General features: G+C 43.0%; 1 protein-coding gene across 1 annotated transcript in view; it reads right to left on the reverse strand.

Annotated features, from left to right (window-relative positions):
- Positions 1 to 11,444: 11,444 nt before the first annotated feature.
- The window catches only part of TTLL12 (tubulin tyrosine ligase like 12), a 79,430-nt gene continuing 65,706 nt past the window's right edge, over positions 11,445 to 25,168 (reverse strand). Inside the window, exons 12-14 of the mRNA XM_060257490.1 lie at positions 23,614 to 23,682; positions 14,693 to 14,831; positions 11,445 to 12,031 (exon numbers count right to left, since the gene is read on the reverse strand). Of these exons, the coding sequence (XP_060113473.1) occupies positions 11,880 to 12,031; positions 14,693 to 14,831; positions 23,614 to 23,682 (360 nt within the window). The 3' untranslated portion in view covers positions 11,445 to 11,879. The remainder of the gene's footprint in view (positions 12,032 to 14,692; positions 14,832 to 23,613; positions 23,683 to 25,168) is intronic.

The following is a 25,168-nucleotide window of genomic DNA, read 5'->3' on the forward strand; positions in this document are numbered from 1 at the left end:
GGCGGAGGACGGGTGCGTTGGAAAAAAGCTTCCCCCGTAAGGGGGGAAAAAAAGGTCCTCCACAGTAGTTCCGTCACCTGCTTTTATGCTTCCCAAGTAAACCTTGATCTGACTTGAAGGCGTTCTTCAATATTTGTCTTGAACTCCACAAAGCATTTACTTGGGAGTCATATTGGGCAAATGGAGGAAAAATAGGGTTGCCGAGTCCAATTCTAGAACTATCTGGGGACTTTGGGGGTGGAGCCGGGAGACTTTGGGGGGTGGAGGCAGGAGACATTAGGGGTGGAGCCAAGATCAAGCCTGTGACAAGCATCATGCAACTCCAAAGGGAGTTCTGGCCATCACATTTAAAGGGACGGCACATCTTTTTAATGCCTTTCATTCTTTTGGGGCTCTAGGGTTGCCAAGTCCCATTCAAGAAATGGCTGGGGACTTTGGGGGTGGAGCCAGGAGACTTTGGGGGTGGAGCCAGGAGACATTGGGGGCAGAGCCAAGAGCAAAGGTGTGACAAGCATAATTGAACTCCAAAGGGAGTTCTGGCCATCACATTTAAAGGGACTGCACACCTTTTTAATGCCTTTCATTCTTTTGGGGGCTCTAGGGTTGCCAAGTCCCATTCAAGAAATGGCTGGGGACTTTGGGGGTGGAGCCGGGAGACTTTGGGGGTGGAGCCAGGAGACATTGGGGGCAGAGCCAAGAGCAAGGGTGTGACAAGCATAATTGAACTCCAAAGGGAGTTCTGGCCATCACATTTAAAGGGACTGCACACCTTTTTAATGCCTTTCATTCTTTTGGGGCTCTAGGGTTGCCAAGTCCCATTCAAGAAATGTCTGGGGACTTTGGGGGTGGAGCCAGGAGACATTGGGGTGGAGCCAGGATCAAGGCTGTGACAAGCATCATTGAACTCCAAAGGGAGTTCTGGCCATCACATTTAAAGGGACGGCACACCTTTTCAATGCCTTCCTTCCATAGGAAATAATGAAGGATAGGGGCACCTTCTTTTGGGGCTCATAGAATTGGACCCCCTGGTCCAATCTTTTCGAAACGTGGCGGGTATCTTGGGGAGAGGCACTAGATGCTATACTGAAAATTTGGTGCCTCTACTCCAAAAAACAGCCCCCCCAGAGCCCCAGATACCCGGGGATCAATTCTCCATTATGTTCTATGGGAATAAATCTCCATAGGGAATAACAGAGTTCCCAGAAGACATTTCCCTCCCCTCCCCCCGCTTTCTGATGACCCTGAAGTGGGCGGAGGGTCTCCAAACTGGGGAATCCCCTGCCCCCACCTGGGGATTGGCAACCCTAAGTAAAAATCTCTGGAGTTTGAACAGTGGCTGGTATCACCTACTGTAACGCGGGCGTTTTTGTACGCTTACTGCAGTGTCATGGCTTGATACACGACGAAGGCAGCGAGTTTTCAGTACGATTGCAAGATCCGGAAACAAGCAGCCTCCGAGTTAAAGGGATTTAGACGACGGATTTCGAGTCTTTACATTTTTAGGTTTTCATTAAATCACTTTGGACTATGTAGGTAGAAATTGGTTTGCTTTTATAAATGGTTTTCTTTTATTTCACATTAGCAAAATTAACATGCAGGGCAAATAGCAGGTAAGAGGATATTAAAAACGTTTAAGTGCCAATTAATTCAGAGGCATTTACTTCCGCGTAAGTGTGCCCTGCTAAACTTCCACAATTAGACTGAGGCTCTGCTAATAAATGAAGAGAGGGAAGCAACAGAAACTAAGAATAGACTGGGTTTATACAGTTCCCCCAGCAATCAGTAATGTTACCCAGCTAGCATAAGATTATGGTTGCCAATCCCCAGGTGCGGGCAGGGGATCCCCCCGGTTTGGAGACCCTCCCCCTGCTTCAGGGTCGTCAGAAAGCAGGGGGAGGGGAGGGAAATGTCTGCTGGGAACTCTGTTATTCCCTAAAGCGATTTATTCCCATAGAAAATCTTGGAGAATTGATCTGCGGGTATCTGGGGCTCTGGGGGGGGGCTGTTTTTTGGGGTAGAGGCACCAAATTTTCAGTACAGCATCTAGTGCCTCTCCCCAAAATACCCCCCACGTTTCAAAAAGATTGGACCAGAGGGTCCAATTCTATGAGCCCCAAAAGAAAGTGCCCCTATCCCTCATTATTTCCTATGGAAGGAAGGCATTGAAAAGGTGTGCTGTCCCTTTAAATGCGATGGCTAGAAGTCCCTTTGGAGTTCAATTATGCTTGTCACAGCCTTGAGTTTGGCTCCACCCCTAATGTCTCCTGGCTCCACCCCCAAAGTCCCCAGATATTTCTTAAATTAGACTCGGCAACCCTACGCAAGATATAGACACGATGGCTAAATATAATGGCCTGAGACATCTATTTTAATTCTCCCCACTCTTTAAAAGAGCCAGCTTGACAATGAGTTCTTGAAAACGTAGAATGCTTACGCAGTGTTTATGTTGTTTTGTCTGGTTTTAGTGAACAATTGTAATATGGTGGGTTTTTTTTTAATTTTGCATGGCTAGGTAACAGAAATTTTCCACTCTGCTCTTGTCAGAGACATGATGTTACTTGATGACACTGAGATTCATGGACAGATAGATAGATAGATAGATAGATGAATTTATTGTCATTGTTCTCAACAAAAAGAGAGCAACGAAATGAGGTGCTCTTCCACAAACATACCAACACATCAAACACACATATTCATAAACCATTTAAATACATCTGAAACCATTAAACCATTTAAACCATTAAAACCATTTAAATACATCTAAAACGGATAAACATTCATAAAACCATTAAAACCATTTAAACCATTAAATAAACATTCATAAAACCATTAAACATTCATAAAACCATTAAAACCATTTAAACCATTAAATACATCTAAAACAGATAATCCTTCATAACCCTGCATTTAACCTAACCACAGCACTTGGATAGAAACTGTCCTTAAATCTGTTTGTCCTAGCCTTCAACACTCTATATCGTCTACCTGACGGTAAGATCTCAAAAAGCAAATAGCCCAGATGTGTATGGTCCCTTAGGATCATTTGTATCTTCCTTTTACATGCCATATTATACAGATCCACCAATGAGGGGAGAGAACATCCACAAATCTTTTGTGCTCTTCTCGTCACTCTTTGGAGCACCCTTCTCTCTGCTTCCCAGTGGGAAGTCAGTTTAGCTGTCTGCCTAGGGTTGCCAAGTCCAATTTAAGAAATATCTGGGGACTTTGGGGGTGGAATCAGGAGACTTTGGGGGTGGAGCCAAGATCAAGGCTGTGACAAGCATAATTGAACTCCAACGGGAGTTCTGGCCATCACATTTAAAGGGACAGCACACCTTTTCAATGCCTTCCTTCCTTAGGAAATAATGAAGGATAGGGGCACCTTCTTTTGGGGCTCATAGAATTGGACCCCCTGGTCCAATCGTTTTGAATCTTGGGGGATATTTTGGGGAGAGGCACTAGATGCTGTGCTGAAAATTTGGTGCCTCTACCTTAAGAAACAGCCCCCCCCCCACTGAGCCCCAGTTAACTGTGGATCAATTCTGCATTATTTTCTATGGGAATAAATCTCCCTAGGGAATAATAGAGTTCCCAGCAGACATTTCCCTCCCCTCCCCCCGCTTTCTGACGACCCTGAAGCAGGGGGAGGGCCTCCAAACCGGGGGATCCCCTGCCCCCACCTGGGGATTGGCAACCCTGTGTCTGCTACAGGAGGCTAATGGATTCAGAGGGCTTCCAGACAGCTTTTGGAGATTTTCTAATCGGCAAGACTGGGGCATCTGTTGCCACACTGGTTGCTCTGTGGAATGCAGAGATGACCTGGCAGTGGGCACTATGGGTCTGGAGCAATGTTCCCTCTAAGATGAGTTAGCATGAGCTCACAGATTTTTAGCCTCCAGCTCACACCTCTTTGTCTTAGCTCAGGAAAAATGCCCCCAAAGCACAATAATTTATGCAGTAGCTCACAACTTTAATGCCAGTAGCTCTCAGCTTTAATGCCAGTAGCGCACAAAGTGGAATTTTTGCTCACAAGACTCTGCAGCTTAGAGGGAACATTGGTCTGGAGTGCCCTATCCCATTCTCCAGAAGGCTTGATACACGGCTGGCTTAGAGGGTGGAGTCTATGGCATTGTACCTGTCTGAGGTCCCACTACTACTCAGACCCCACCCTCTCCAGGCTCCACCCTTCAAATCTCTAGGAATTTCCCAACCTGGAGTTGGCAACTTTATCTCCTTCCTAGCCAACCATCAATCTACTTTATCTGTCCCTCTGACTTCAGCTTTCCATCACCTTCTCCCTCTTTGCAGCCTCTTCCTAGGAATGGTATAATCTTTCTCCACAGTGAGGACCAACGCAGCTTATATCATTCTGCTCTCCCCTTTTGATCTTCACAACAACGCTGTGAGGTAGGTTAGACTGAAAATCTGTGATTGGTCTGAAATCACCTAGGCAGCTTCCACAGAAAAAACTTGGGTCTGGCATACCGTACTATGAAGTGCTAACTCCTGTGCAACGTTGGCTGTCATGGGGGGCTGCTGCTGGACAGCAGCAAGCAGCCAGGCCTAGTGAAGTCAGCCTCTAAGTGGAGTCTGAAGATCTCCTGGTATCACAACTAAACTCCAGACAACAGCTCTCTCTGCCCCTGAAGGAAATAACGGCTCTGGAGGGTGGACTCTGGCATTATATTCAGCTGAGGCCTCTCCCTTTACTGAAAGAACCAAGCTTGGTTGCCTAGCAACAGCCACTGCCTAGCAGCACCACCCCCCCAGTAACCCAATCCTCGCCTGTCCTGGGGTGAGGCTGAGGGGAGGAGGGAGTGACCGGGAAGAGATGGCACTATGGGCTCTGAGGAAACACTCCCGGCGGGACCAGGCCTTGCTGCCCAGTTGCATTCCTTCGTTCCTGTCTCTTTTTCATCTCCCCACTGTCTCTGCCTACTTTCTCTTCTGAATGCCACAGAGAGTGGGTAGGCAACAGTGGATGGGAGTAAGAAGTGGCTCAACCAATAGAACGCAACAGAACTTGAGTGTACGTTTGGGCTTTTATATTATAATGGGATTCTCTTCCGTCTGCACCAATTTGGTTCCCCCCCCCCGTCATTTTACTTTGGTGGGACCCCCTTTTTTTCTTCAGTTTATCCAAAGACCAAAGCACTCAAATACTAAAAACTGTAGTGTTCAGAACCCAGATCAACTAATTTTGATCTGAAAGTTATTGTTCTCCAAAAGAACATCAAAGAGGGAATCCAGCATGAAATTGCTGAATTAGGATCCAGGCTTAAAGATTTGAATTGCTTTACTCATTTCAGATGTAGAAGGAATTAGGTGCTAACAGCCCTAATTCCTTCTACAAATTTTAAAAAAACAAGAAGGAAAACAAAATAAGTACTGATGGAGAAAGGTGAACACAAAGATAAAATGTGCCATAAAGTAACTGACTGAATGCAAAGCTAGAAGAGAGGCTCACAAGAATGTTCCTTATCACCTTAAACCAAATGCTGTAGCTATAATTTCCCTCCCTACTCATCCCACAACCCAGTAGAAACCCAGCTAAAATTTAGAGGTATAAAAATGGAAATTGTAGTAATTAGAACAATTTACGAAAAAATGTACACCCTTAAAATGGGGAAACATGTAATTGTTTTCCTCACATGCTCCCTCTTTTCGCTTTTTAAAACACTTCTCCCCCTACCTCCTAAAATGAAGAATAGAGGGAGTTAAAAGCAAGATAATTCTAAAATATTGAGACTAAAACTAGAGTAAACTGAAATAAAGGAAAACTTCTTGGATGAGCACTGCCCACAAATGTCTGATCCCACTCAGCCAGCATGACTTAAATTCATACATGCTGGCTTAAAAGCCTTCATGACGCATTACTGTGGCAGAAGCTTTTGTGAAATCTGGCTCACACAGAAGCTTCTGCAATTTCTTTGATCATCTTTTTTTTTTTTGACAATAATAAAGTTTGTTTATCCTTGGCACAAAATAATTACAAAGTGTCAACAATTTAGCATACATCAAATCTGACATATGAAAATCACAGTAAACAAGGACAAAACAAAAATTAAATACAGCTCAAAAATAGATCAGCTTTTTGTAGAATGACATTGTTAGGTACAATGTCATATTCAGTTAAATACTTTGCCAGAGGAAACTCAAGAGCTACCACCTGATGTTCATATTGCTCTCCCCTTTTGATCTTCACAACAACTCCGTGAGGCAGGTTAGACTGAAAATCTGTGATTGGTCTGAAATCACCTAGGCAGCTTCCACAGCAAAAACTTGGATCTGGCAGACCCTACTATGAAGACTTGGGTCTGGCAGACCCTACCAGAGAGCTACCACACAATGTTCATATCGCTCAATCGTAAAATCAAAAGAATTCCCACAGCCTATGAAACCATTGATCTAATAAAGGTGAAGAGTTTACCCAATTTGTAGCTATTGTCATTCTAGTTGCTGCAATCAAAATATTAATTAATTCAACAGTACCTTTGTTAAGCACTTGGTCTTTCCAATTGTGTAAAAGATATACATCTGGTTTTAGAGGGAGAAAGTAGCCTGTAATAAGTTTGATCTGAAATAGGATTTGTTTCCAAAATTTTGAAATATGCTTACAAGTCCATGTATAAATGAAGCAACCTCATCACAATTTTTAATGCAACTAAGTGCAATAGAAGGGACAAATTTATGTAACCTAGACGCAGACCAATACCACCGCATAAGAATTTTTACAAATTGTAATTTAATATTAAGAAGATTAGATCTGTTACCATATGAGGACCAAATTCTGTTCCACTGAAAGCTATCAATGTTTATTAACATTTTTGTGTCAAGCATGCGGTTTCAATGACGAGTCAGGTTTGATACAAAACTATGTTTATTGATAGACCGATACTTTCTGTGTAACAGATTCTTGCGAGTGATGCTAAAGATACTTTGATACAATACTTTTAAGGCATACTTCAAAAGGATTCCAAAAGGTGGGGGCGAGGAATGCGCTCTCACACATAAACTATCATAAATGTCTACATTCTCCTGGCGTTATCAGGACTCCGTCCTTGCTTTCCCCATATGTGTCGCACTCCCTAAGAGGAATGTATGGGAAGGTACTGATTACTCTTTCTCAAGTTAGTTTCGTTTCTCTCTACTTCTACTTCGCAAGCAATAAAGCAAGAAGGGGGAGGGGGAAAGAATAACAGAGTTAATAGACCTTGGTCCTCTATGATATTTCACAGGCCAGCTTTATGGAGGACCCTAAAACAATAAATTACCAGTGGAATTCTACCATGCTTGACACCTTGACCCAAGTATTCTGATAGTTTAGAGGTTTAGTTTCAGATGTATTAAGCAGAACTTCGTATAATTTGGATAATATACCTTTAGAATCAGCCTTCAAGTCCCCGAGCAAAGCCTCAAAAGCTGTTAAGGGGCGAGTATGCATTACTTGAATTTGAGGGGAGAAAAACATGTGCCTAATTTGCAGGTATTGAAACCAGTGAATTTCCAAACTTATCTTCTTCTGTAAAAATTGCTTGTCTAAAAAATCATTTTTGTGCAGCAAGTCAGTTAGACAGTTACCACCAGTTGCTCTCCAATGTTTGATAAAATTATGGTCTTGGCCTAATGGGAACCGATCCTGGTTTAAGAATGAAGTATATACTGATATAGCCAACATCAGCCTATCTTTATATCTTTGCCAGACTGAAAAAGGAATTCAGGAACAGATTTTCAGTCAGTCTGTGCTTTAAGTTTAGCATTCCATAACAAATCTTCTTTATCATAAGTGGTTAAGTATGAGGATTCTATTTGTTCCCAATCTAATCTATCCCTATGACGTAATATAACAATAGTTTGAGTAAGGATTGTAGCAACATAGAAGTTTTGTAAGTCCAGAAAATCCATACCACCTCTAGTCGACTGTCGGATCAATGTTCTATGATGAGTGGCCAACGGTAGCTCTCCAGGTGTTTTTTGCCTACAACTCCCATCAGCCCCAGCCAGCATGGCCAATGTCTGGGACTGATGGGAGTTGTAGGCAAAAAACATCTGGAGAGCTACCGTTGGCTACCCCAGTTTGGTGTAGTGGTTAAGTGTGAGGACTCTTATCTGGGAGAACCGGGTTTGATTCCCCACTCCTCCACTTGCACCTGCTAGCATGGCCTTGGGTCAGCCATAGCTCTGGCAGAGGTTGTCCTTGAAAGGGCAGCTGCTGTGAGAGCCCTCTCCAGCCCCACCCACCTCACAGGGTGTCTGTTGTGGGGGGGGAGGAAGGTAAAGGAGATTGTGAGCCGCTCTGAGACTCTTCGGAGTGGAGGGCGGGATATAAATCCAATTTCTTCTTCTTCTTCTTGTACCTTTACTAATTGTCATATCTTCTGTAAGGTCTGCATTTATACATAGTCTTGCACGCTGTTCGGTATATATTGCTTTTATCATCCTTATAAATTCTTCACCCAACTCCATTTTCTCCATTACTGCAAACATAAAGTCCCAGTTTAGATTATCAAATGCTTTCTCTGCATCCACAAAGAATAATGCTACTTCCTTTTCTGGATGTCTTTCATAATATTCTACAATATTTACAACAGTCCTAATATTGTCTCTTATCTGTCTTTTGGGGAGAAATCCTGCTTGATCTTCCTTTATAAAGTTTATCAAATATTGCTTAAGTCGTTCTGCCAGTATTCTTGTATATATTTTATAGTCATTATTCAATAATGAAATCGGTCTATAATTTTTTACATTCGTGACATCTCTATCTTCTTTTGGAATTAACAAAATCACTGCTTCCTTCCATGTATTTGGTATTTTACCTTTTAATCTTATCATGTTCAACAATTTTTGGAGCTTCAGTATTAATTTCTCTTTAAAGGTTTTAGAAAATTTAGCTGTGTATCCATCTGGCCCAGGAGCTTTTCCAATTTTCATTGCATTGATCACTGTTTCAATCTCTATTCTTTCAATTGGCGCATTCAAAACCTTTTTCATATTTTCTGTTAAGGGTGCTATTTTAATATTTTGTAAATATAGTTCCATCTTTTCTTTCATTATTTTAACACCCTTAAATAATTTAGCATAATATTTTTAAAATTCCCTTTTTATTCCTTCTTGAGCCAGCATCTCTCTTCCTTCCACCACAATCTTACTAATAATTTTACTTTCTCTCTTTTTTTTTCAGTTGCCAGGCCAGGTACTTTCCAGGTTTATTTGCTCCTTCAAAAGACTTTTGCTGTAATTTTTTCAAATTCCATTCCAATTCTTTATTTAACAAATGTCTCATTTGCGTTTGTAATATTGTGATCTCATCATAATTTTCTTTTTCCCTGGCCTTTTCTTTAATTCACCTTCTTTTTTTCTTTATTTCATTTTGAATGTCCAACATCTGTTTATCTTTTTTGTTCAATGTTATCAATATTCCTCTCTTTACTGCCTTATAGGCATCCCACACTGTCTGGAATTCAATATCTTCTCTATCATTTATTTGGAAGAAAGCTTTGGTCTCGTTTTCTAGAGATGTCACTATTTCTTTATTCTGTAGTAAATCTTCATTTAATCTCCATCTTCTTGATTTTTTTCAATGAATTTGTAATCCACATTATTGGGTTATGATCAGCTCCTATTTTAGGCAAAATCTCAATTTTCTTTGTTGTAAGGCCCAAATCCTTAGTGCCCCACAACATGTCAATTCTAGAGAAAGAGTTATGTCTTGCTGGAAAAATATGTATAGTCCGGTACATCGGGATTAAATTTCCTCCATATATCTTACAGATTTTCTTGTTTAACCAGTTCAAAAAAAGATTTTGGCAGTTTTCCTTCTTTATTATTTAATAATAATAATAATAATTTTTTATTTGTATCCCGCTCTCCCCGCCGAAGCAGGCTCAGGGCAGCTAAGAAGACATGGTGTAACCATGATTCGCATAAAACAATTTTAAAATACAGTTAATAAATACATTTAAAAACAGTTACATAAAAAGTTAAAACTACTATTTCTTTGTCCAGATCTATCCAATACATTCTGAATAGTTCCATTAAAGTCCCCCATTATCAAAACTTGATCATATGTCAATTCGTCACGTTGTTGGGTAATATCCTTGAAAAATACATCTTTCGCTCCATTTGGCCCGAACACTCCCAATAACAATTTTTTTTCCCATTCAAATTTATTTCTACTGCTACAAATCTTCCATTTTTATCTTTAAATATTAATTTCGGATCCAATTCCTGTTTAACATAAAAAATCACTCCCCTTTTCTTCTGCTCAGCCAGGGAATAAAATTCTAATCCCAATTGTTTATTCCATAAAAATTTATAATCCTTCTGTTTTATATGTACTTCTTGTAGACAAACTATATTACAATATACACAGCCTGCCCTAGGCAAATGCATAGGTCCAGGGATTTTTTGTAGAAAAAGCCCAGCAGGAACTCAGCATATTAGACCACTTATTAGCATATTACGTTACACTCATTAGCATATTAGGCCACGCCATCTGGGATAATCAAGTGCAAACTGAACTGTGACAGTAACTTTTCCAGGCCCTGCAGCAATTCTGGCCAGCCAGCCAGGCCCCAGGGAAGCTGCCGCACAGCACATCTGGGCCCTGTGATCCCTACCTGGCCCTGGGGAGACTGCTGCACAGTATGGTTGGGCCCCATGATCCTCGCTGGCCAGCCAGGCCCCAGAGAGGCTGCCACATGGTTCGGTTTGGCCCAGTAATCCCTGAGGGCCACACCAAGCAACCTTGAGGGCCGTATACAGCCCTCGGGACAGAGGTTCCCCACCCCTGGACTAAATGAACGTCCCTTCCAACTCTGATTCTAAACAGACCTTCACTAACATTTATCATTGTTAGTTGGTAGTTGCTTTCCCCCTTTTGTGCTGTTGTATTTTTTTACAGTTGTTTTTGAGGAGTTTTTCTTTATCATGGTGTGAATTACGTCATGAATCTTTCTCAGCACAGAACCCTTCAGCACACACCTGAGCAAAGTCCTCATGGTGGATCTAGGAAAAATGTATTATATAATTAAAGCTCTAAGGTAATGGAGGCAGTTCCCTGATAGCAGAAGCAGAGATATAAAAACTATCCATGTAAATTTTCAAAGAGATGGACATGGCCAGCAATGATGCAAAACCATCCCTCCTCCCCCCAGATTCTTAGAACAGACAATTCTTGCTTGAGCTTATTTCTCTTTCACTCACATACACATACAGAGTGAGGAAGAATAGATAAACATGTGTATGTGATGAAGGGAGGGGCAAGGCAGGCTGCTGGATCTGAGTTTGTTGGTATGTATACATGCAAATGACACAGTGGAAGGAATCACAGCTCACCCTCTGCGTGAATAAGCTGCTGCAAAATCTCCTTTTATAGTACGTTCATCTTCGTCTCAAGCTAGCAGAAGAACGACATTGAGTCCCTAGCTTAAAATCAAAGACCATTTGTTTTGTTGAGATGCTCTTTATTAGAATTAGGCTGAAAACTGGTCACATTAGCCAGCTGCTCCCTGAAAATAAATTGCCTCATATTCATTAGTTTTAAAAAAAGAATAATTAAAAGACAGGAAGCCAATCCTATTAGGAAGAGGAACCAACGCCGTCGGTTACCTGAGGCAGAAGATCACAGAGCAGGCAAAATGCAGATAGTTCTTGTAAGCAAGCAAAACATACTAATTACCAAGAAATGCAGCAGCGACTGACTTACTCTTGAACATCTATGATCGTCGGTATACAACAAAATTACAAATGTAAAGGCTGAAAGGCAATGATAATATCTGTCTGTGACCTAACAGGAAATAAAAAAAGTACACAACTGCTTCCAAGTATGTTCTGTGCATGTTCATCTGATACCAGAGGCTGGTTCAAGCCATGTGCAGCTAGAGAATGGAAGTCACATGGCAACTGTTGGGGTCATCCAGGAAAAGGGTGCTGAAGACATCATTGAAAAAGGATGGGTGGTATTTACAAGCTCTGTCACAGTCGGGGTTGAAATTCACTTCCAGAATCTGGGGCTGCATGAATGGTTCTCCTGGAACATAAGAGAAGCCATGTTAGATCAGGCCAATGGCCCATCCAGTCCAACACTCTGTGTCACACAGTGGCCCAAATTTTATATATATATATATATATATATATATATATATATATATATATATATATATATATATATATATATATATATATATATATATATATATATATATATATAAAAAATAGCGTAATAGCCACGGATGGACCTCTGCTCCATATTTTTATCTAACCCCTCTTGAAGGTGGCTATGCTTGTGGCCACCACCACCTCCTGTGGCAGTGAATTCCACATGTTAATCACCCTTTGGGTGAAGAAGTACTTCCTTTTATCCATTTTAACCTGTCTGCTCAGCAATTTCATCGAATGCCCACGAGTTCTTGTATTGTGAGAAAGGGAGAAAAGTACTTCTTTCTCTACTTTCTCCATCCCATGCATTATCTTGTAAACCTCTATCATGTCACCCCACAGTCGACGTTTCTCCAAGCAAAAGAGCCCCAAGCGTTTCAACCTTTCTTCATAGGGAAAGTGTTCCAGCCCTTTAATCATTCTAGTTGCCCTTTTCTGGACTTTCTCCAATGCTATAATATCCTTTTTGAGGTGCGGCGACCAGAACTGCACACAGAACTCCAAATGAGACCGCACCATCGATTTATACAGGGGCATTATGGAAAACATGATATAAAAAAAAGAGTTCAAACCAGATGGCACAACCCATCTCCCAGTAATATTATTCCTTAGTATTTATTTGGTGCTTCATATTGTTGAAGGTGCTTAATAAATTCAAGTACTTGAAGGGCTCTCATAAAGAAGATGGAGTGGGGTTGCTTTCTGCTGCCCCAGAAGGTCAGACCAGAACCAATGGACTGAAATTAAAATTTAAAAGTATTTGGCTAAACATTAGAAAGACCTTCCTGACAAAGCAGTTCCTCAGTGGAAAAGGCTTCCTCAGGAGGTGGTGGGCTCTCCATCTTTGAAAGTTTTTAAGTAGAGGCTAGATGACCACCTGACAGCAATGCTGATTCTGTGACCTTAGGAGAGGCAGGGCAGAAAAGCATGAATTAGGGCTTGGCTTTTTTGGCCCTTCTTATACGCCCAGGGTAATGCCACTCACCATTTTGAGTTCAGGAAGGAATTTTCCTCCAGGCAAGATTAGGGATCCTTGAGGGGTTGGGTTCTTTGGCCTTCCTCTGGGCATAAAGCAGGGGTCACTGAGGGAGTGGGGGGGGTAGTTATTTCCTGCATTGTGCAGTGGGTTGTACTAGATGGCCCTTGAGGTCCCTTCCAGCTCTATGTTTCTATATTTCACATACATCATGGCAAAACCTGGGGAGCTGAGGGCTGAGGCAAAATTTGGTGCAGGACTTCACACATTGGGCCATGACATCCACTAGCAAGTGTGGTGTTTGGAAGAGAGCAAACGCTGAGCAGTAGCTATGGAGGAAGGAGTACCCGTGACAGGAAGTAGCCAAGTACACACAATCCTATTGCCTGATGCTGGCCAAAGGACTCATCTCTCCATTGATGCAAAGCAATAGCAGCCAAAAAAAACTTTACAGTTCATACAGTAGAACTTCATATAGCTGTGCTCCTCTTTAGATATGTAAAATACATATGAAACACTGTTCTGAAACAATCTAACACCCAATCCAATGCATGGTTATAGGATGAGAGAGACTTATCTTAGCAGTAGTATGTGCGAAAAGGACCTAGGGGTCTTAGTGGATCATACGCTGAACATGAGTCAACAGTGTGATGCGGTGGCTAAAAAGGCAAATGGATTTTTGGGCTGTATCAACAGAAGTATAGTGTCCAGATCATGTGATGTGATGGTATTGCTTTACTCTGCTTCGGTAAGACCTCACCTGGAGTACTGTGTTCAGTTTTGGGCACCACATTTTAAGAAGGATATAGACAAGCTGGAACGGGTCCAGAGGAGGGCGACGAAGATGGTGAGGGGTCTGGGGACCAAGTCCTATGAGGAAAGGTTGAAGGAACTGGGCATGTTTAGCCTGGAGAGGAGGCAGCTGAGAGGTGATATGATCACCATCTTCAAGTACTTGAAGGGCTGTCATTTATTTATTTCATTTTATTTGATTTATATCCCGCCCTCCCCATCGAAAAAGGCCCAGGGCGGCTATAGAGGATGGTGTGAAATTGTTTTCTGTGTCTCCGGAAGGTAGGACCAGAACCAATGGGTTGAAGTTAAATCAAAAGAGTTTTCGGCTCAACATTAGGAAGAACTTCCTGACCGTTAGAGTGATTCCTCAGTGGAACAGGCTTCCTCGGGAGGCGGTGGGCTCTCCTTCCTTGGAGGTTTTTAAACAGAGGCTAGATGGCCATCTGTCAGCAATGAAGATCCTGTGAATTTGGGGTGGGTATTTGTGGGTTTCCTGCATTGTGCAGGGGATTGGACTAGATGACCCTGGAGGTCCCTTCCAACTATGATTCTATGAACACCTCTCCCAGTCCTGCTCCTCTCCCACCCAAGCAAGAACTTTCTTTGCAGGGATTAAAAAATCTTTGCTTTTCTGACAACAGCTGGCATTCAAACACCTTGTATATGCAAGTAAAACATTTCTACAACTCTGGCTCCTTAAAAGTAATTAAAATTTTATTCCAACATTCAGAAGAGTTCTTAAAAGTAAACAGAAGACATTACCATTGCTGCTGGTATCCCACTTTAGCATCAGATCAATGGCATAGGCCGCTCGTGAGGATGGATAATCACAAATGCCAAGAGGGGCAGGTTTTGCACAAGCCGCTTGGAATAATTCGCGAAATGCCTTAAAGATCTCCTCCTGATGACAAAGAAGTCACATTTAAAGCTGGTGCTGCTAGCAAATTAACTTGAACGCTGCTTTTCTTTTAAAAAGCTGCTATAGTAGTAAAGAATGAAGCCGTGCCTGGATAGCTCAGGCAAGCCCAATCTCCTTTGATCTTGGAAGCTAAGCAAAGCTAACTCTGGCAAATACTTGGAAGAGAGACTTCTGAAGGAATACCAGGGCTGGGGCACAGAGGCAGGCATTTCAAGCCATCTCTCTGAAAAATGCCCTAGCCCCAGTATGGGTAGCCAGAAGTCACCATGACTTCCAGGCATAAAATGCAAGCATACGCACATGTTTAAAAATAGCAAAAATACTTTTTGCTCAAAAATACTGAGAGGAGATACTCCCTAACCAAGCTGGTGTTAGAAAGTGCCAAAGCACAGTTGATCAATGTCAAAATCTTTATCAACTAGCCCTCTTGGGCATTAACAGCCCAACCAAAGCCCTTTTTGTAGCATTTGTGGATCTTGCTTCTGCATTTGATTCTATAGAGAGAAACCCATCTTTGGCAGAAGTTATCTAGCACAAACATAGATAAACGTTGATTGTTTCTTCTTGAAGAACTACATGTAGACATCTTGCTAAAAATAGGGTGGGCACTTCAGGTTCCCTAACAAATGAAATTCCGATACTTAGGGGGGTAAAGCAGGGATGTGTCCTTGCCCCCCTCCTTTTCAACCTGTATTTAAATGATACAGTAAACAGGTTGTCAGGTCCCGAGTTTGTCGCTCCTACACTTGGTCATCAGAAAATCTCGATTCTTTTATACGCAGATGGCATGGTCCCAATATCTCTTACTAAGATAGGACTGAAAAGGGTGCTGTTCCAACTAGGTGAATACTGTAAAGAGGAGGCTCTTAATATGAAGTATACAAAAACAAAGGCTATGGTGTTTAAAAAACACTCTTGGAGCATCCATGGTATTCCCATTGACCAATGCAACTCTTTTAAATACTTGGGAGTAACTTTTAGTGAAACCTTAAATTGGAATACACATTTTGATATTGTCAAATCCTCCACAATAAAAATTATAGGAGCAATTCTGAGATTTTACTATACCAAGGGTGGGTGTCTTGTGGATCCAGCAATAAAACTATTTTTAAGTAAGGCAGTTCCCCACCTCCTTTATGGCATAGAAGTCTGGGGATGGAAAGAACATTATTTCCAGACTGGAAACAATACAAAATCTGTTCATTAGAAGGCTTCTTGCTCTACCGAAGGGAACCCCTGCAGCCCTAATGAGGTCAGAACTGGGCCTGCCCTCAATCTGAGCTTGTGTTCATCTAGCTTTGCTGAAATTCTGGAATAAAGGTAACAGAACCAACATATTTAGCAAACAATGTCATCAGTTAATGACACATAAGGATACACCCTTGGGCTGCTTGCTATAATAACATAATTGTTCGGTACTCTATTCCGGATGGTCTATTAGGGACTTTGATTAACAATTCCAATTTACGAAACTGGGTCTACGAATGTGATGCCCATTTGTCAGTTTTACAATTGCCCAGTCCAGATCTTCCCCTTGGTTTAAGCTACAGTATTTGCTGGCGTATAAGACTACTTTTTTGCCCTGAAAAACATGCCTCCAAGTGGGGGGGTCGTCTTATACGCCGGGTGCACTTCAGTTGGGATAGACGTAGCTGCCCAGAGTGGCCTTCCGATGCTCGCCCAATGCCCATAGTGGCCTCCCGATGCCCGCCCACCTCATTCTATATACCGTCCAGTATTGCACGGTATCCAGCGCCGCCGCGGCGGGTCATCAGCGTGGCTGCGGCGAGCATCAGCAGCGAGACAGGGGTGCCAGCCTTTTCGGCGTGACCGGCCCGTTCTGCTCGGCGGGAAGCAGCGGCGCTCCGGCCCGCCCCTTGCCTACGCAGAGCTTGCACATGCGCATTTGCGCACTAGTGCCGGTCACAGGGAGATGCAGGGGCGGGCCGGAGGCGCTGCGGTCGCACTGCAGCCGTACACTGGTGAGAATGACAAGTACTGTAATGGCACTAATGTGTGGAAGGTGTGCGGAAGAGGGGGTAGTTTTATACGGCAAATATATAACAAACTCTATATTTTGAGTGGAAATGTTGGGGGGTCATCTTATACGCCCGCAAATACGGTATTTAAAAGAGACCACGTTAGGCCCCTTAACTTAGCGAACAACTCATTTCAAAGTCTCGGGAAGGCATTCGCATCTTTGCGTTTCCAGTCAACGCCAGTGGCTCTTCTTAAGGAAAGATATCTTCAAATCCCAACGGCTCAATGTTTCTGTATCTGTGGAGCTACAGTTTTAGAGGATTTAATCCATTATATTTTATTTTGCCCCATGTACAAAGAGGCCAGAGCCAAATTTATCGATAATCTGTTAGCAGGGTGTAAATTTTCTTCTGACACCGATAAGTTGGTCTTTTTGTTATCCGATAGTGATCTATTTGTTACCTGTAGAGTGTCTCTTTTTGGCTTGGCTGCTAGAAAAAATCAGAGCCAAAACTGCCTCCTTAGATTAACTGACTTTATTTTAGATGTCTATAATTTTATAGTATATTGATATTTACCATAAATGGGTTCACTGGATTTACAACATTTTTAACTTAACTGTTTAGATATTGTCTCAGCATTATGGTGTTATAATATCTTAGCAGTTTAAACTTAAATGTTTGTATTTTAGCATTTTAGTAATGCATTTAAGGTTGTAATTGTTGCATTATACCCCATGTAACCCGTTGGTCTGTTTATTGGACCGTTTTTATTTCTGTCTGATTACTTTTTATGATATTGTGTTTAATCTTATATTGTGACGGCCAACGGCCACATACAATAAATCTTTTCTGCCTTCTGAGAGGAACTGCTTGTGTGCAAGCTATGGAAGATTTCTTGAAGCTGTTTTATCTTAACTCTTGGGAAATACACACAAGACAAAACTGAAGACATCAGCAGCTGCTAGAGGTAAATTTGAGACATTTAGAGCAGCAAGGTTTATTTCTATAGTTATTAATATAAAGACAAAATCAGCTGTTGTAAACATGACAGGAGTGTCCATTGGATCAACTTCTCTCCTCTGTATTAAATGTTGTTTATTAATATTTTTACGCTAACAGAACTGAAGGTGGAAATGTATTTATTAAATGTGACTGATCTGTTGCCAGCTCTGACAAAGGTAACCTGAAAGTGGGCAGTATACTATTGCTCACCTGGCCAAACCATGAGGCTGATCTTAAGCTTAAGAGTAAAGAGACCATGAGGGCCAAATCTTCAATTTGTCTATGGACAAAGAGCAAACTCTTTCATTATGAGGAGTCATATTATGTCAACTCTGGCTAATAGCAGAGCAGTCAAATATGCTTCGGTAAAAGCTCCAAACCCATTAACTCACTAAACTAAGAGCGTTTTCACACTGACCTTACTCGGGAGCGACGTCCCTCTTTCACTTAGGGCGTTTTCACACTGACCTTACTCGGGAGCGACGTCCCTCTTCACCGCGCAGCGTCTGCGCGGATTTCGCACTAATTGCTCCGCAGAACCCGGAAGAGCCGCAAAGTCCCGCGCCTTTTGCGTCGCAAATGTAAACTGGTTTTTGGCCAGTTTACATTTGCGACGCAAAAGCGGCGGGACTTTGCGGCTCTTCCGGGTTCTGCGGAGCAATCAGTGCGAAATCCGCGCAGACGCTGCGCGGTGAAGAGGGACGTCGCTCCCGAGTAAGGTCAGTGTGAAAACGCCCTAAGTGAATATGGTTATAGGAAAACCGCTTATAGAGAATCTGTTTCAGATGAAATACTCACTCACGTTCTGCACTATACTTAGACTGAAAACTGTTACTAATATTTTGCTGCATAAAAGCCTCCTTAAATATTTTGAAAATGTCAATTTAACAAAGTCGAGAGAAATCTGAATTTCCTGTAAATTGAATGTCTTTGTTATGTCATAATCTGGGGAAGGCAATGGCAAACCACCCCATAAAAAGTCTGCCAAGAAAACGTCACGATGTGATATCACCCCATGGGCTGATAACGGGGACTACCTTTACCTTTAATCCAATACAGCATTAAAATCATCAAAGGTTCATAAAAAAGAATTTTCGAAGTTTGTTGGATGGCTGCTTTGTAACCCAGGACTCTTATTTAAAGAAAAATGTCTTGAAGCTACTGAGATCCTCCTAATAAAGAAATCTGAGTACTGTTTGTAGAATAAAATTTCACTGGAATAAGTAAATCAATCCCATCAGCTTCTTGAGACTGATCTTTAAAAATTCTTCACTAAAACTGAAGTAACAGAAGTTGTCACAGAATCACAGATCACCCAAAATAATCTTGTTCTGAAACATGCTGCTGCACTAAGAAGTTACCTAATTTAGTTTGCTTAAAAGATGACGCCTCAAGGGTTGGCCTAGTTCTTCTTTGCTTGGAAAGGGGCACAATAACAACAACATTTAATAAATCTTAAAAAAAAAAATCCAGGAAAAGAAAAAAAAATTAAAATAATTTGAATATTAATTAAGTTACAATTCCATCTAACCAGTGAAGAAGCGAAAGGAGAATGGTTAGAATAGCTGTTACAATTCCAGTCTTGCAGAAGCCTGAACAGCGGACAATCTTAAATGACACCTAAATCTTGAAAAGGGCATACAGCAGACAAATTTAGTAGATTCACAGACTTAGTTTTTGGAGATCAAAACATTGTATAAATCTCAGAAATTAATTTTTGAAGAGACCTGTTAGGTGGTGTTCAATGGGCCTTAACCCCTCTTGTTAAATAAGCTGTTTAAGACCACATGGTCTTCATTCCAAGAGGTATTGGTCCAATAAGAAAGGAAATATACAAACAGTTGCTCCACACTTGAAGTGTTACCCCTGGGGAACTTTCAGAAGGCATTAGGTGTCACCGATAAATGGGGTCTAGATTAGAGTTGCCAGGTCTGTTCGTCTTACCAGAAGAGGTGGATTTGGGGGTATTCCAGGAGAATTGCCTAGGGTTGCCAAGTCTAATTCATAAAATATCTGGGGACTTTGGGGGTGGAGCCAGGAGATTTTGGGGGTGGAGCCAGGAGACATTGGGGTGGAGCCAGGAGCAAGGGTGTGACAAGCATAACTGAACTCCAAAGGGAGTTCTGGCCATCACATTTCAAAGGACAGCACACCTTTTAAATGCCTTCCTTCCATAGGAAATAATGAAGGATAGGGGCACCTTCTTTGGGGGCTCATAGAATTGGACCCCCTGGTCCAATCTTTTTGAAACTTGGGGAGTATATTGGGGAGAGTCACTGGATGCTATACTGAAAATCTGGTGCCTCTACCTCAAAAAACAGGGCCCCAGATACCCGCAGATCAATTCTCCATTATTTTCTATGGGAATAATCCTCCTTAGGGAATCATGAGTTCCCAGCAGACATTTCCCTCCCCTCCCCCCCCCCCGCTTTCTGATTACTCTGAAGCGGGGGGAGGGTCTCCAAACCGGGGGATCCCCTGCCCCCACCTGGGGATTGGCAACCCTAGAATTGCCCCAGTGAGATCACAAAAATGTGGGCTTCCAGGAGTAGGCGGGGACATCCCCAACGTACTGACATCCCCGATGTACTGACATCACCCAGAAGTGATGTCATCGCATCGCCCTCCAACCAGCCAAGAGGCTAAGGCAGAGGACCTGGCCTGAAGATACTCACCAAGGGCCAAGCCAGGGAGCTTGGCAGGCAGTGGCAAAGAGCAGGAGGACCACCCAAACCAACAGATCATTCTGGGGACTGAGAGCAGCAGCAAAAGCAGCATGCAAACAGAGAAGCATCAGCAAGGGAGAGCAATGACAGGTCGGGAGGGAGGCTGGCTCTGGAATTTGACAGAGATCTGACAGGGACTCGGGGGACAGACAGAAGGTGACCGAATGAGGAGAGGAGCAGAGGAATAAAGGCAGAGCCTCAAAGGACAGCCAGTGGACCTGACCCTTCACTTCTCTTCCTGTAGAACGGAGTGGGCTGGAGAGGAGGATCTGGAGAACGGGAGCAGCCCTCAAAATGGGGGATTCCCTGCCCAGAACTAGGGAATAAAGCAATTCAAATGAGAATCACAGACAGAAGTGGGAAACACCCCCCCCCCCCACTAGGTTTCCATGACCAACCAGCCTCAAAAAACTCAAAAAATTATGTGAAATACAGTATCAATTGTGTGTATTTTGAGGCTGGTTGATCACGGAAACCTAGGTTTTGCCCCCTCCTCTCCCCCCCCCCCGGACCTGGGGAATGGCAACCCTAGTCTTGATGGAAACAGTTTTTCTGCCCTGTGGAGTTCCTACAGAGCAGTTCCTATCAGCCACACCAGGAAGAAGGGGAGGCAAAATCTTCTATTGTATGGAAGGGCAGAGTGTTTAAGTATCTCCCACTCCTCTTTCACCCCTACTAGCCATGCTTCCTATCGGATTACTGCTAATAGAGATCCCTCTGCTGGCCTTTGATGGGGCGCCATTGGTGCCAGCTTCGAAGGTCAAGAGCTTAGGGGTGCTCCTGGAGCTATCGCTGGTAATGAAGGCCCAGGTAGCAGCTGCTGCCAAATCTGCATTTTATCATCTTAGACGGTTGAGGCAGTTGGCTCCATACCAAGAGCGCAATGACTTGGCAACAGTGATCCATGCGACAATCACCTCGAGAACTGACTACTGTAACGCCCTCTACGTGGGGTTGCCCTTGACTCAAATTCGGAGGCTGCAACTGGTGCAAAATGCAACAGCCAGGTTGTTAATGGAGCTGCCTGTATGGGTGCACATTCAACCCGTGCTGGAAACATTGCACTGGTTGCCTGTGGCCTTCCGAATTCACTTCAAGGTGATGGTCATAACCTTTAAAGCCCTATATGGCCTGGGACCTGCCTACCTTCAGAACTGCCTCTCCCCATATGTGCCCCAGAGAGCACTCCGTTCAGGGTCTCAAAACCTCCTTAAGATCCCTGGACTGAAAGAGGCTCGACTGTCCAGCACTAGAACCAGAGCGTTCTCAGTAATAGCCCCTGCTTTGTGGAACGCCCTCCCCGAAGACACCAGGGCCCTGTGGGACCTGCCACAGATCCGCAGGGCCCGTAAGACCGAATTGTTTAAACTTGCTTTTAACGGTGGAAGGGAGGTAGCTATTACTCCACAGCACCGACAATCCCACTGAATTTTATAACTGAAACAAGGACATCAGAGAAATTAGAAATGTACATATTGGTTTTAGGATTGTAAATTGCATGAATGATTTTCTTAAGCCAGGTTATGTGTGACAAGATCTAGGGCTTTTTTGGTGGCAGCACCAGAACTTTGGAGTACCCTTCCGGAAGCCATAAGGGCCCTGCGGGATCTGTCTGCGTTCCGCAGGGCCTGTAAGACCGAATTGTTCAAGCAGGCCTTCGATGCTTGACGAAAAGAGGGCTGCCACCGGACATCACGTAGAATGCCGGTGATCACTGTTCGGAATTCAATGCCGCCTATATTGTACGGATGCAGCACCATAGAATGGTTTTAAAAATTGTAATGTTTTTTTTTAAAATTGAAATATGTAAATTATGGTTTTATATGTTTTATTGGTTTAACTGCATTGATATGATGTTGTGAGCCGCCCTGAGTCCGCTTGCGGAGAGGGCGGGCTATAAGTTGAACGTAATAAATAAATAAATAAATTTCTTATGTATTTTGTTTTTGTTTATGTGGTTTAATTTGTTGTTGTTAGCCGCCCTGGGCCCGTTAGGGGAGGGCGGGGTATAAATTTGATAAAATAAAATAATATATATCATCGATAGCAAGAAACAGACACCCCGAGACAGCGATATTTGTCCCATCAACCAAAAGAGCCATATGATTACTGTATGCTTTGTGTTCCACCTCACCAGATCCACACATATAATAATATATAGTATAAGCATTAAATATTTAAATATGATCTTTTTTCTTGCTAGAGTACCTCTGAGCAGTAGGGTTGTTAAAACCCTAGCTAGCCCTTGTGTATCTGGATTGAGGGAAGGGCTTCCCTCTTGGCCTTCTTGCTTTCTCTTCAGCAAGGCAAGACAGTGAGATTGCTGAGGCTTCTTGCTGAGAGCCAGTTTGGTGTAGTGGTTAAGTGTGCGGACTCTTATCTGGGAGAACCGGGTTTGATTCCCCACTCCTCCACTTGCACCTGCTAGCATGGCCTTGGGTCAGCCATAGCTCTGGCAGAGGTTGTCCTTGAAAGGGCAGCTGCTGTGAGAGCCCTCTCCAGCCCCACCCGCCTCACAGGGTGTCTGTTGTGGGGGAGGAAGGGAAAGGAGATTGTGAGCCGCTCTGAGACTCTTTGGAGTGGAGGGCGGGATATAAATCCAATATCTTCTTCTTCTTCTTCAGAAGAGCAAGTTGGCTATGGGGAAAGGGAAAGGAAACCAGCAGCACCCCACTTGGGCTAGCTTGCTCTATTCCTGGGTAGCTGCCATGGTTATGATAGCTGTACCCTCTCCCATCTGTGGCCACATCGCTCTCTCCCTGATAGCTACCCGGGTTCTGGGATGAGTGCAGAAGTGGTGGAGGCGGATGTGGGGCTGTTGAAAATGACAGGTACTTTACTTCCATCCCTGACACAGGCCCTGGAGCTCCCTATGTGACTGCTTCAAGGTGGGAACCCACATGTGCCACACTGGGGGACAGCGCTCAGAAGTGCCAAAGGTGACTCATGAGCCACACAGGGTACCAGTGCTCAGAAGACTCATACATAAGTACAATGAATCCAAGAATTTTGATAAAAGATGAAAAGTTCATCGCTTAATTGATAGTGACTTACTTCAATGGATTGCCAAGAACATTCAGGATACTGTTTCTCAAAGAGAGGAACAAATTCATTGCAGTGAATCTGAAAACAAAACGGCAACTGGTTAATCATATATCCATTTAAGCATAGGTATGTTTTACAGTCCTTGTATCAGTTTTACAAGATTCCTGCAATTTAGACCATTATACTAAATGCTCTATTCAAATGTACAGGCTGAAGTGTTATTTAGGCTTGCCTGCCCCCAGGTCCCAGTGGGGGCACTCCTAGTTCTGCAGGTTCCTCTGGCTGGTGGGGGGAAGCCCTGCCTGAACAGCCATGATGTGTCTTTCCATCTTGGCAGGTTTAGAAACTTGCAAACTTCTTGTGTTTTGGAAGGTGTGTCGGTGCTTTCAAATCTCAGCAAAACTAAAGCTGCGTGTGTGTGTGTGTGTGTCTGTGTGTGCGGGGAGTGAGCAAGTAGAGCCACATTGTTAGTTAGTTACATTAACACATTAGTTAGTGTGTGAGAGAGGAAGAGAGAGAGCCCAGTTCCTCTGGGGGTTTTTTTGCATTCCTTTCAGAAGTCGTTTGCATAGTCAAAAAGTTAACAAGAACCTGATCATGGGATGGAGGAAAACTCCATTCCTAGACTGCTCTGCTCAGTACTTTCATTTTCCTGCGTTAGTCTGAAGAAGTAGGTTGAAATGCAGCAGACTGCTACATCCAGCAACTCTCTTGAATAAATTGCCCCAGTGAGATCACAAAAGTGTAGGCTTGCAAACTGTGTTTATTTTCTCGTTGTACGTGTGTGTGTGTTCAACTGCTGGGGAACCCTTCGAAGGCAAAAAAGAGGAGGAGAAAATGAAAACTGTATTCAGGGGAACTGCGCTGCTATAGATTATTTATTTGGAATAGGACAGCCTCCTGGCTTCACCTCCAAAGTCTCCAGATATTTCCTGAGTTGGACCTGGCAACCCAAGTGTTATTACACTTTCAACAAAGATATCAAGTATTTCAAAAAGCTCCAGAAGCACAAATCTAAAGTAACATTAATTGTGCTTCCCAGGAAATGGTTATAAGAAGCATGAACAGAATAAACTGCTCAGCACCAGGACACAGAGGGATCTGACAGGCCTTGAACATCACTTATAGCACTCGTTTTTTATAAGGCTACAGACCTCTCTTCAGGTACCACTTCCTGATACAAAGCACGGCCCCTTCTGTCCACATTATATCCACCACCATTAATTTATTCCTAGTCTACCTAGTAATGCTCAGCTAATATCATATTCTACTTCTAACAAAATAGGCATTTACAATCTGTGTGACTCGAGAACAATTAAAGAATACAGTACCTTTGAAAATTTTTCCACTTATGAAGAGCCTTTCCATGGTTATACGCCTATATAGCAAACTGCACAAATGCCCAATGAGAAACTCTCTTAAGCTGGTAGTTTGCCTCTGCTTCTTCATACTAAACCCTACATTCCATTTAGCTGGATTCTGGCAGCAATTTCTTGCATCGCTACCATGCCTTTCTTCCAGGAAGCTCAAGGAGGTCTCTCATCCAGGTGGCTCACCAAACACA

Source organism: Heteronotia binoei, chromosome 17, assembly GCF_032191835.1.
Source record: "Heteronotia binoei isolate CCM8104 ecotype False Entrance Well chromosome 17, APGP_CSIRO_Hbin_v1, whole genome shotgun sequence".
Lineage (NCBI taxonomy): Eukaryota > Metazoa > Chordata > Lepidosauria > Squamata > Gekkonidae > Heteronotia > Heteronotia binoei.